Source organism: Propithecus coquereli, unplaced genomic scaffold (assembly GCF_000956105.1).
Source record: "Propithecus coquereli isolate 6110/MARCELLA unplaced genomic scaffold, Pcoq_1.0 Scaffold72, whole genome shotgun sequence".
In the NCBI taxonomy this organism is placed as follows: Eukaryota; Metazoa; Chordata; class Mammalia; order Primates; family Indriidae; genus Propithecus; species Propithecus coquereli.
In genome coordinates this window covers 5,358,497-5,371,059 of record NW_012153285.1, presented here as the reverse complement: position 1 = coordinate 5,371,059, position 12,563 = coordinate 5,358,497, and the positions used below count along the sequence as shown (strand labels likewise).

Below are 12,563 nucleotides of genomic sequence, written 5' to 3'. Positions count from 1 at the left end.
ATTTAACTTGCTATGTGCCTGGAATTAACTATGCCAAGTGTTAGGGCTACAGAACTGAATAATCCATCAAGACCTCACAGGCCTGTGGAGCTAACTGCAGGCCTTTCATTGAGCATACTCTGTGCCAGGCACTCTTCTTGGCACTTCATATGTATTACCTCATTTAATTCTCACAACCCTATACTGTACGGACTAATGTTCTCCCTATGTTATAGATGAGGAACCCGAGGTGCAGAGAGCTTAAGAAACTCGCCTAAGGTCACACAGCTGATAATGTATCAATATACCCAGTAGAATATTATTAACAGTAGAGGAGAAAGTGATTAATCCTGCTTGGGGTGGTGGGGAGGACGGTGTTCTGGGAGGAGTGCCAGTTCAGCAAAACCCTCCTAGCAGATGTCGAATGGCTATCAGGGCAGCAGAGGAAACAGCACGGGCAAAGGCACGGAGGTGGGACATGGCCCGGCTTGTATACAGTTTGCTATTGTGAAATATACAGTATACAGGATAAGGTCACAGGAGATGACTACGCAGCAATAGGAAGAGAACAGATAGAAGGAGAATTCAATTCTATGAATTGGCCGTACCAAGGAGTTTGTTTTTATGTGGGAAATATTGAAATAGGTTTTAAAGAGGGGAGAAAGCAAGTAACTCAATTTTCTTTTTTGGATCTAACTGCTGTGTGGAGAATGAAATGATGCAGGCCCAGGCTGAAGGTGGGGAGGGCAAAGTTGGGGAAGAAAGGCAAAACCTAGAAGTAGAGACTATTTAAGACACTATGACAGTAGCCCCAGTGAGAAACCAAGGTGATGGGGATGGGGAAGGAGGGATGAGTAGTGAGATTTTTTTGTAGCCAAGTCAATAGGACTCATTGATTCAGGTGGGGGAAAGGGGACTGGGGGGAGGTTTCTTCATCAGGAGTAAAGATTGATATTATGCCACGGAACCTAAGGAGACCTGACAACTAAATGTAGTGTGGTATTCTGGAACAGAGAAAGGACAGTAGGGGAAAAAATAAAGAAATATGAATAAATGATGGACTTCAGTTAATAATAATGTATCAATACTGGCTCACTAATTGTAACAAATGTACCACACTGATGTAAGATATAATGGGAAACTGTGCGGTGAGGAGACTTTTTGTACTATCTGTGCACTTCTTCTACAGGTCTAAAACTATTCTCAAAAATAAAGTCAGCCAGCATGATGGCTCATGCCTGTCATCCTAGCACTTTGGGAGGCTGAGATGGGCATATCACTTGAGGCCAGGAGTTCAAGACCAGCCTGGGCAACATAGCAAGACCCCATCTCTACAAAAACAAAAAAATTAGCTGGGCATGGTGGTACATGTCTGGTGTCGCAGCTACTCAGGAGGCTGAGGTGGGAGGATTGCTAGAGCACAGGAGTTTGAGGTTGCAGTGAGCTATGATCGTGCCACTGCACTCTAGCCCAGGCCACAGAGCAAGACCCTGTCTCTAAAAAAATAAATAAATAAACAAACAATTATAGTTGGGGACCTTCACACTATTCTCTCAACAATTGACAGAACTAGACAGAAAATCAGCAAGGATATAGAAGAATTCAACACCATCAAACAAGAATATTTAATCAATATCTATATAATACTCCATGCAACAACAGCAGAATACACGTTCTTTTCAAGCACCCACAAATCATATACCATATCTTTGGTCATAACACAAACCTGAACAATTAAATATTGAAAAAAAAAAGAGTAAAGATTGATCCTTATGAAGCTATGTGATTGAAGTCAGCTCTAGACTCTTGCCTGGGAACTTGGACTTAAAAGGGCACCGCATTTTAGATGCATGATTGTGGTTAATAACTAATTCTTGGTATCATTATTTTCACCTTCCTTTGTGTAGTGTCAAAAGCCCCCACTGAAGTAAACAGCAATGCTTTACTTTGCTGACGATTATCGGTTTCATAACGTATCACACACAATCCCCAATCCCAGAGCAACTCTGCCTATTAGCTTGGGATGCCCACTGACAGATAATTACCACCTGGTGTTCCTGCCCCATAGTAATGTTCTTTTATTTCACTTTGCCTTACTCCTTGAAATAACATCCAAAGATAGATAAATTACTCCATTCCTAAAACTGGTCGAGAGGACCAAGAACCAAAAGCCGAGAAAAGGTTACGTTTCCCAGCTTACAACTTTCTCCTCTCCCTTAGGCGGTTGGCACCTGCCTTTCTGCTTCTTCCGGCCATAAGTGGGAAGCTCCTGGCTCTTGGAGCCTAGAGGATGTTCAGGAGTAAAGCCCACTCAGCTACGGGCGTGGCCACAGCTGGGCGGATGACTCGAGCTGGTTCCAGAAAGAAAACAAATGGTCTCAGAAATTTGGTGGTAATGAGGTAACGGTGGGGTGAGGGTGTGTGGAGGGGGCCGATGCCTTTTCCAGGAAGTTGATTAGTGAAACAATTCTGGTGGGAAAAGACTTTAAAAAAAAGTCCACTTACTGATACAAGAAATCAGATCATTAAATCTTTCCTTAGGAAAGAGGGGGTTTTCCAGCCCACGGAAATAGAGCTTTAGAACGCCAGCAACTGAGTTAATGTCATGGTTACTCTGGTCATCAGCCAAAGGATTTTCACCTAAACAAACAAACAAAAAAATTAGTTACATGTATAGTGCTTCTCTTCTTTCCTCTGAGCAAAAATATGTTTCTATACACACACTCATTGCTATATATACATGTATCTTTTAATTATGCTTTATGAAAAATTATATGGTACTAAAATTAAAATAATTGGTTCAGATATCCCACCCCATGATTAACCTAAAAATAGTTGGCTAAAATAAAGCTTTTTTTTTATCTTATGCTACCAAATAATCCCTTACAAGTTACCCAAATCTTAAAATAAGATATTGTGGGATTTATAATTTTACCCAACTTTTTTTTTTACACCGAAATCTGTAATCTTAGTTTGACATGAATTCGAAAATTACATTTTGTGTTTCTTATCCTACTGGGGAAAAGACACACTGTAAGTCTGTCTGGCTATGCTATATGGGTCAGCAAAATTTATCAGAAATTTCATAGGCTCCACCTACTTGTGAACACCCATAATTAAATAAGTAGGTATTTCCCAAAGTGGCATGGTGGTACATTTGAAAAGCTTCTTGAGCAGTGGGAGACTCTGAAATCAGATGGAGGAATTTGAAAATGTACTCTGTGTTACCCAGGAGTTTGTATATAAAGCAGAAATTTTAAAAATATGTCACAAATATAAAATTATATTGTTCTTTTTGGCAGGCAGTTTTAAAATATTAGGTTAATGAGTCTGGCTAGTCCACTTCCCCAAGAATTAAATTGAGATGAAATTCATAAGAAGTTCAATGTAATATGCAGCCTTAAATCAAACTCCATTTTTTATTCACAGGTCTCTTCTTCCCTTCTAAAGTTCACAAAAAGTGTGCAATGCACTTTAACATATTTTTTTGCCTCTTGGGGCAATTTATTTTCATGGACCTATTGTTCCTTTTTCTCTGCTCCTAGGGCAGGAAATCACTGAACATGAATTTACTGGAGTTTTTTTTTTTTGCCCACTGTGAGAAAACCTCACTCAAGCAGATCACAAAAAAATAAATACCAGGGGAATCTCCAAGGAAAAATAATGGCACATTTTGCCTGTGGTGGCTGGCACAGGAACCTGATACTTTACCGCACTGCAGCTTATCACCCTGACTCTGGTCAACTAAGAGACTTGGCACATGTGGCTATGGGTGGCAGGCTGCTCTGCTCTACGATTGTATCCTTCACAGAACTTGGAACAGGAAAATACCATGTGGCCCCAAGTTCACGTCTTCAGCCAAGACTTCACATTTTAAAGGGCTCTATGCCAAGTCTGGGCCAGGGGAAATGGGACAGAGCGAGAGAGAAGGTGGTAGCTCCAAATCCATTCGAGGATCACTCTGCTTTCTCACCTTGACCTCCAAGCAGAGGAAGGAAGGTACAGATGCATCCAGACGTAGATGCAATATAAATCATCACAACTGGAGAGCATTAATAGCTAATAGCTATCATTAAAGAGCCAGGCATTTTCATGGATGATAGCTTAGTCCTCGCAACCCTCCTGCAATTTTGCAGATGAGGAAACCGAGGCCAAACAGGAATTGAGTTACTTTACCCAAATCATACAATTAGTAAATCAGAGTTTGATTTGATTCTAGGTCTGCCTAATGCTAAAGCCTGTGGTTTTGCTAAACATAATGTACTAGTTAACAGTTTAGTAAAATGTATTTGACAGCCAATATGAATAAGAGTAAGGCACCAACCAGGGTGACAGGGAAGGAGGCTGGGGATGGTAATAGCAAGAAGGAAAAGAGCTCCCCCAAGCAGGAGCAGCTGCCTCCCACATTGGCTATCTAGGCCCAGGGCTGCCCTTGCCCCCTTTTAGGACCCCAGCAGGCACCTTTGATACACGTGCCGCAGATTATCAACATCAGTTTCAAACTAGGACACAAAGCTCATATGCTTTTATGTCATTAATAGCAAAGACTTAGATTTTGGCCTCATCTCTCAGTTGCTCTGAATAGATTCTTACCTTAGCATCCACAGTGAAGTAAATGCAAAGAGAAAGGTTTTGAGGATATGCAGAATGAGGGCCACTTCGGTCTACAGGACATGCTGACTTTTTAACATGGTTTGCTTATAGGTATAGACATGCAATTACCTCTCTCAAATGAATTTTTAATGTCATTGACTTCCACCTGGGAACCAGACACTCTGAAAATCCCCTGATGCTGAAGACCTAAAGAGGATAGAAGAGACAGAGGATGAAAAAGCCCATCGCATGCTCCAGGTCCCCTTTGTCCCAGGAACTAAATGTTAAGCAGAAAGATACGTTTACTGAAACACCTCTAGTGATTATTTTTCAATATGAATTCTGTAGTTTATGGCTTACCATAGAGATTGATGAACCGAATACAGCTTTCCACAATGAGGGGGATGACCTGTCCTGAGTCCTGGGTAAAGAGATGGAAACCAGTTAACCTCAAAGGAGGGGTATAAATCCCACATAATAATAAAGCTCACAGTTTACTGGTAATTAAAGACTGATTTTTACCCTTTTAGATGATCATTTCCAAATCTACCCCCTCTAAAATCTTCCATAAGGCAAAAAAAAAAAAAAAAGTGAAAGAATTTATATTTCAACAAAGGTATATTTCAGTTCTGGAGCAAACCAATAAAATACATTTAAGGCAATCTTGTTTCAATTTACTCTGCTGTACCTAGAGATGTCAAATATTAATCCATCTTTTTAACTTATATTTAGGCTCACATGCCAAAATGAATAATTTTTTGAAAGCTTATTTATATAAGTGCTCAATCTTGGATGGACTTAAAAGGCAATCTCTGTATTATAATCACAGCATCTTAGGGTTGATTGGTTGTACTAGTCACCAAAGACAACCTTTCAGCCATCTCACGATCCTCTCTACATCCCTGAGAGTCTACCACCTAGGTGGCCACAGTCTTTATCTATATCTGTCTGTAGAGGCATGATATGAGAATTGTTTCATAGGTAATTAAAACGTGCCATGTATTTAGTTTGCATCAGAACTTACTCATCCTTATAGACTTTTCATTGTTATTTTTTCACGTTTTAAGGAAAAATAACAAGGTTGCACAAACATACATCCCATTAGATCTCGTTTTCTTAGGAAGGAACATTTTCTGGCCTTCCTCCCCTATATCTTGTAAAATAGTCGCTACCCTCTACTGAACAAATGTAAATTCTGGAAATGCTTTCAAACATGTATAGGATGACAAACGAGATGAAGGAGCCACTGAGGTCACAGATACATTTGTATCAATGCCATGCACTCTATGGAGTTAAAGAAGGTTACTGACTATGGAATTATTTTTCATGTACTTTTAAGACTCTGCTCTTTCAGGTATTAGATCTTAAAAAAAAATGGGGTTTCAAAATGGTTAGCTGACACCAGGTATTAATTAATTCATGAGGAATTTTATTCTGAAACACAAGAAGAACTTGGTTGTCTTAATATATTAGAACAATTCAGAACTCACTAACCTTTCCAATTAAGCAGCAGGGGAAGGATTGGGAATATGCAGTTCAGCAATTTAAACTCCTTACTATTCCTAGAATGGGTAATACACTTCTTAAGGAATAGCTTTATTTTAGCTTTTAAGACAATCTAATCAGTGTTTAAACCAGTTAATGGCTCAATTACTTCTGGAGCCTGTATTAGGTGTCTCTAATTAGTTAATTTGTTTTAGGAGCATAAATTTTTATTAATTTCTTAAAGAAGAGTCTTAAGAATAAAAACACATTTTAGTGTGGATGAGTTGGCTCAAGAACAGCCATGTAATTACATCAAAACGTATTGACTATGTGACAGGATTTTTCTTTAAGATACAAGGGTGTTTTAGGGGAAGAAAACTTAATAGGAACAAATCACGTAACACTGTAATCTAAAAGAGCAAAAAAATATTTAGATGTAAGTGATAAGAGAAGAATATTAGTTTACATCTCTGCTGAACTTAGTATTAAAACAAAAAGAAAAACGAAGAATGCAAGGTTATTAAAAGGAAAATGTTTGCACTAAGAGAGTTCTAAATAAAAATGTCTTAGGCTTTCCTATTATTTAAAAAATATTTTTGTCTTTACATTTACTTAGGTAATTGCACATCTTTTAGCTATTATCAGCATTTCATTCAGATAAAGTGAATTTTGTAACCAAAAAGTAACAAGAGTGTGTGTTTTAATTTAATCTCATGGATGCCAGATATTCAGGTAGAAAATATTTTACAAGAAGTGAAACAATGGGCTGCACTCTATCTACCATTCAAACCAATCCCTTTGTGTCTCAGTTTCCCTATGGTAAAAAGAGGGAAAATGGTTTTGCTCTTGCTGTTTCGGTGATACTGGGGTCAAGCACTTTTCACACGTGTAAAGAGAGCCCTCCGTGTTCCTGCTATTACCAAAGATCCTTCACTGTGCCAGCTGGGATGGTGCAGAGCTCATGTAAGTGAATTTTCCATGATAACTGGTTTATTTCTTCTTTAGTACCTCAATTTAGTTTCCTTTAACTGCTCTTAATGAAAAAATTTAAAAAATATGCTATGAGCTTTCCTATCATTTTAAGCAGCCATTCTCGTACTGTATTATTGAATATAACAGAATCTTACATCTGCTTTTTAGAGTTTTTCTAAGTTCTCTTTTTCTGCTGTGCCATCAGCTGCACATCTCAATGATTTCATTTTATCGTTCCTCTCTCTCCATCTAATTTGTCCCTGCTTATAAGCCATGTGCTGGGAAACTACATAATCCAATTTCACAATAATATTATATTAAATTAGAGTCAATAAGGCTCTTCTGGGTTTAAGGCTCAAGGCAATGGATTTGTGATGGCTGTTTAGGTTGTCCGGTGGCTTTTCACTTAATTCCAGGGTTAGGGCTCATTTTTAAGGCTGCCAGAATTTTCTAATCTATCTCTTTATGTATGTATGTATCTGTCCATATACGTGTCACATGCACACACACATACACACACTTATTTTTAAATTATTAGTGCATGTATTCAATAAACATCTGTCTTTAAAGAAAGTAAGGCATCTGTCACATATCATGAGGGGAGGTTATTAATGATGTGGTTTCCCACAAAAATTGAGTCTTCAGAAACACGGCAGCCCATGTCATAAAATGTGAGCTACGAAGAAGTAAGAAAGCCCTTTTCGTTTTTGTATAATTTACACCAGGGTCCATAATCCAGTATGAAATGTGTATTGGGTATTTAACATTGACTTTTCTTTAAAAAAAGCCCTTGATCAAATTCGATATATCTGCCAAACACACAATGTAAAAACTAAAAACTTTGTCTATTTTTCCTAGAGAAGACTATTCCTTTTAAATTAGCGTTTGATTTCTGTAGTTTCTTTCTAGGTAAAGCCTATTTATACCCGTTTAATTTCCAACTGCAAACATTTTTCTTTTAAAGACCTTAAAAATCTAATTAAAGCCAAGCATGAGCTGAGCATGACGTGAAGATGATACCAACAGCGAAAGAGGCTGTGCCCTCAAGTCCCTCTAGCACTATACCTGATGTCTCGTGTGCGAATTCCTTCGTCCTCTGCTAGAAGCATTATCAGAAATATAGGATGAAAAAGAAGACAGAGAGTAAACACAGCAGAGACACAAGATATAGATTACAGGGTCTTACAATTTATCCAATATAATGAATTCCTCAAGTCACGGGAAATAAAAACTCTTGGTGTGCTTCAGAGCTGGCCTAATGAATGGAATTTAAAATATTTTGTGCCATCTCATTTGCACGAGTAAAAATAACCCATTTTATCAGGTTGCTCTTTTCCTTTTTGTACAAATTATGGCTTTAAAAAAAAATAAAGAGGGCTTTCTCTTTTGCCCACATAATAACACCCACATTTATTCCCTCTTCTGAAGGCACTCAAACCCAAATACTGTTTCCTCTCTGACTTCAGGAAATATTATATTGATTTTCTGGGAAAGCAAAGAGCCCCAGGACAGACTTGGACATAATGACCTGCCTCCTTTTATGAGAGGCTGAGACCATTATAGTGAGAAGCGTGGAGATCAGCCACCCAGATGGCTGGTGCCAGTACCTTGACGAATGTTTCCAAATCCCCATTAAACAACTTAGCATTATACTGTGAGCGGGGTCTGGACTTCCTGTGTTTCTGGGGCTTAGGGGGAACATTTGGAGGCCTAAGGGAAGGGAATATAATTACTGAGCATGGCAGAAATCAAACAATAAAGGAAACACCCATTGGTCACATCAGAATTACAAAACACGGGAATCTTAGGTATCCCCACCCCTGCCCATGGGGAAAAACAGTCCCTCCCCTTTCCCATTTACTTTTACTTATGTATCAAAAAACACACAAGCTATTTACTCATACTGCTGTTTTCCTGTATGTTATAGCTGACGTTTGTTTGTTTGCTGGTTTGTTGAAAAATGATAAGCATTACCAAATGGAATTGTGAGCTATTTGGCCAAATGTTACAAAGTAGGGTTCTTGTTACTTGGCTATGAGTCACATAGTAAGACACCACCAGTGATAAAAATTAGGGCTCTGAAAGATCTCCAAATGAGAAATTAAATATAATATTTTTAGTTGTCACGTAATTCTTCAATGCAAGTAACATCACATCCATTCAATATCTCTCAGCTATTAGTGGGATTTTATTTTATGCAAAAGTAACCATTAATGGGTCACAAGTGAAAAAAAAAATTTGGTTTCAGTGTTGTTTCTGATGGGCAGGGTACTGGCTCACATGAATTATCTTTTCTTTGGAACAGACTATCCCACCACCTAAATATTGGTAGAGCAGGACGCAGTCGTTTTTGCTGTTCTGGATTCTTCGTCTCCAGTGTGTCTGCTGGCTTTGGTGGACAAGCCAATCTCTCTGCCATATGCACATCCAGTGCACCGTGTACTGTACTTGGAAACCCTCCATCCCCTTGTGCTGTGATCGCAGAGAGGGAACCTCTTCTTCTCTCTCCCTGTAGTGGAAAGAGGGCCAGGATTGCCTGACTTAACTTCTCCAATTATGCTGACTGGGATATGTGGAAGGAGAGCCCTGAGATCTCTCTCTGGAGGTTCCAATTTAAATTCTTTCTAAGTGCAAGGCTTACATGAGGATACACACCACACTTGGGGATTATGTGAAACACTTCATTAACCTGCAGAATCTCTAGGAAAAATTACCTTCTTAGTTTATTCAGCTCAAGTTCAGAACGTCCAGTTTAGAAACAAAATCCCAAGAATTTATGTGGAAGCCCGACTAACTTCCTAAGATATGACCACGGCAATTAAGAGATGCAGGGGAACAAACTCGCTGATTCCGCCTTCCACAGCTAAATTCTAAGACTCTCCCAGCAGATGGGCTCATATGACTAACGGGGCGTATAGCAAGCAGCACCTGAAGTCCCAAGGTGCTTGAGAAGTTAAAAGGAGCCTTTGCAAGTATCTAGAAGCAAATATGGAAACTTCTACCAGGCAGCAAGCACCTCATGTCCTGCCACAGCTGAAGTTTCTGAAATCTCTTTTATACAGCAAATTCTGTGCCATCCATGGAGGAAGGAATCTGGTAAGTGTAAAAAAACAAAGCAACTAACCACCGAAGAGTTTAACTATATGTGCTTGATTCCATCCACTCCTTTCATTATTTTGTAAGTGTTTTAAAAATGTGGATTTTATTTTTATTCAGGTATGGTGAGGCTAACAGATCAAGAGACAACTGCCGTTGAAAAGATGGTGTTTTACTCATAGTTCCTGGCGAGGCCGCAGGGGGTGGCTGGGAGACGGAGGGAGCGAGGGGAAAATGTGGCCAAGCAGAGCCAGGGGAAGCAGGGCAGGGAGGTTTAGAACTGGCTACTTTGAACAATGTTGGTGGGCTCTGGGCATGGTGATGATCTCCGGTACCTGGCCCTGGGGTAGTCAGGGAAGGGCAACAGTGGCTGTGAGTGTGTGAACCTGATAAAGCAGGTGGTTGGGGGCTGGGCTCTGGGTCAGGTGGCTTCATACAAAAGGCACACTTGCAAGCCCGTCCTTACGACCTCTAGGAATTGGCTACTCTCTGGATGGGCCATCCTTCCACGGTCCGCTAGGCCCCACGATATCAAAGCATTAAATACAGAAACTGGAAAATGTGGAAATGTGGATATTACAACGAGGTCCAACAGAGCTTCACATGTGGTGACATCTGGTGCAGCTGATGAAGCTAAGGGGATCAGAGTTTTGTTTTGTCACTGATTCGTGGGGTAAGCCAATCTTGCAGCTGGAGCCAAAGCCTCCAGTGGCATTGAATTATTGTCCCTGCATGACTGGGAGATGCAAGGTCACCTCTGGCTGGGGCTAATGGAGGGACGTCTTTTGAGTCTTCTGCTAAAGGCCTGAAAATTGCCTCTCCCAGAGATTCTAAAGCATGAGTTAATGTGAACAAATTAAAGTTGTGAGAGGAATTTGGAATTAAAATGAACTGCCTGTGTGCTTATCAAAGTAATTTCTGCGGTGGAGGTGGGTTATTAGGCAGACTGGTGCGTGGATGATTCTGGCACCACTACGCCCACAAGAGAACAGCGCCAGGACTGTTCGACATTCCAATTGCGTGACTCAGTCTGGTTCTGTGCCTACCACGATGCAACTTCTGATAAGTTGGTTTCCTGTATAGAATGCCCACATGAGAGGAAGTACTGGTCAGGTTGATGTGAGTATCTAGTCTATCTGGTAATTACAGTTTTCATTCATATATTTGCATTCTTTTTTTTTAAATCTTTTTTTGAAGCGCCTCACATTAATTATAATTTGGAAATAACAGGTAAAATAATTGATAGTGCAAAGAGATACTATATGTGAAAAAAAAATCAGTACTTTTTTCTTTTGTCATGTTTAGAAAAGTCTGTGGCTGTATCTTTCTAGTTGGTTCACCAAGAAGTAAGAGGGGCTTCCTTATGGAGAAACTGCCCACCAGTAACATTACAGAATCTTGAAAATCAATTTGCCAATTATGGCAACAGGCACACCAGCATTCTAAATGCCTCTTACCTCAAAGAAAACTCAAGTTTAAAAGTGCAAAATCTTACTATGTTAATTAGGATAATTTCTGGCTGTTGCACAAATGGTGACATAGAAAAATGAAAGTTGCTACAAACGTTCCCCAATCCAAATTAGAATCTGTTCCAAAATGACTTTTCTTTCTTAGCAGTGGCTTCAAAAATCCTTCCATGAATGAAGAAAGTACAATATGGGTATAGGAGTTAAAAGTTAAATTTTTAAAGTGAACCAACAAGGGCAAGAAAGAGAGTTAAAAGCCTAAGGATATTCAATAAAGCTCTAATTTTTAATATGACTCAAGGGAAAGTAGGAGCAGAAAGTAATCATATTTCTACTTACAAATGTAGTAGATATGGACATATTGTTTTTAAATTAAAGTATCAAATCAAAAGTCTTGTTAGACTATTTCTAAAAACTTACAAGGATTTTGGATGAGATGAACCAAGCCTGTCCAACTTAGGTCTTTGTTACTGTCTCTGCTTATTAAAGAGCTTTACAATTCCATTGGGAAACCCTTAGCAAGGCCAGAGCATATCTGTTCTTGTGAGAACCTCAAACTTTTCATGTTGCTATGCTTTCTCAAGCCAAAACTGTCTTGCAAGTTCATTAACAAAATATGTTCATTCTTGCAGCATTGAAATAGTTGCTTCTTATTAAAGAGAAAAGAAAGCAAGATATACTATAAGTTATGATAAAATATTTTCCTACCTCGTAGTCATATATTCAGCTTTATGACCTGCAGGAAAAAAAGAATTAAAATAAGTATATTGAATGGAATCCAGTGGAATGTATTTGGTAATCTTTTGTATCATCTTTCCCTTATTTTAAGATGCTGAGTTTATAATAACTTGCACATTTGATGGTAGAAAACATGAGGATAGCATATGAAGATAGATAAATAATTCAAAGTAAATATTTCATAAAATCTATACATAAAATTTAGTAAATTCTGTAGAGAAACATGTTAAACTT

The 12,563-nt window shown here is 38.9% G+C and overlaps 1 protein-coding gene across 2 annotated transcripts in view; it reads right to left on the bottom strand.

Annotated features, from left to right (window-relative positions):
• The window catches only part of SRGAP1 (SLIT-ROBO Rho GTPase activating protein 1), a 279,045-nt gene that overhangs the window by 31,544 nt on the left and 234,938 nt on the right, over positions 1-12,563 (bottom strand). Inside the window, exons 11-15 of one of the 2 annotated variants that reach the window (XM_012661554.1) lie at positions 12,300-12,327; positions 8,637-8,739; positions 4,933-4,993; positions 4,702-4,779; positions 2,485-2,619 (exon numbers count right to left, since the gene is read on the bottom strand). In XM_012661554.1, coding sequence (XP_012517008.1) covers positions 2,485-2,619; positions 4,702-4,779; positions 4,933-4,993; positions 8,637-8,739; positions 12,300-12,327 — 405 coding nt within the window. Of the gene's footprint in view, positions 1-2,484; positions 2,620-4,701; positions 4,780-4,932; positions 4,994-8,094; positions 8,129-8,636; positions 8,740-12,299; positions 12,328-12,563 lie in introns of both variants that reach the window. The other variant, XM_012661555.1, reaches the window with a different exon arrangement.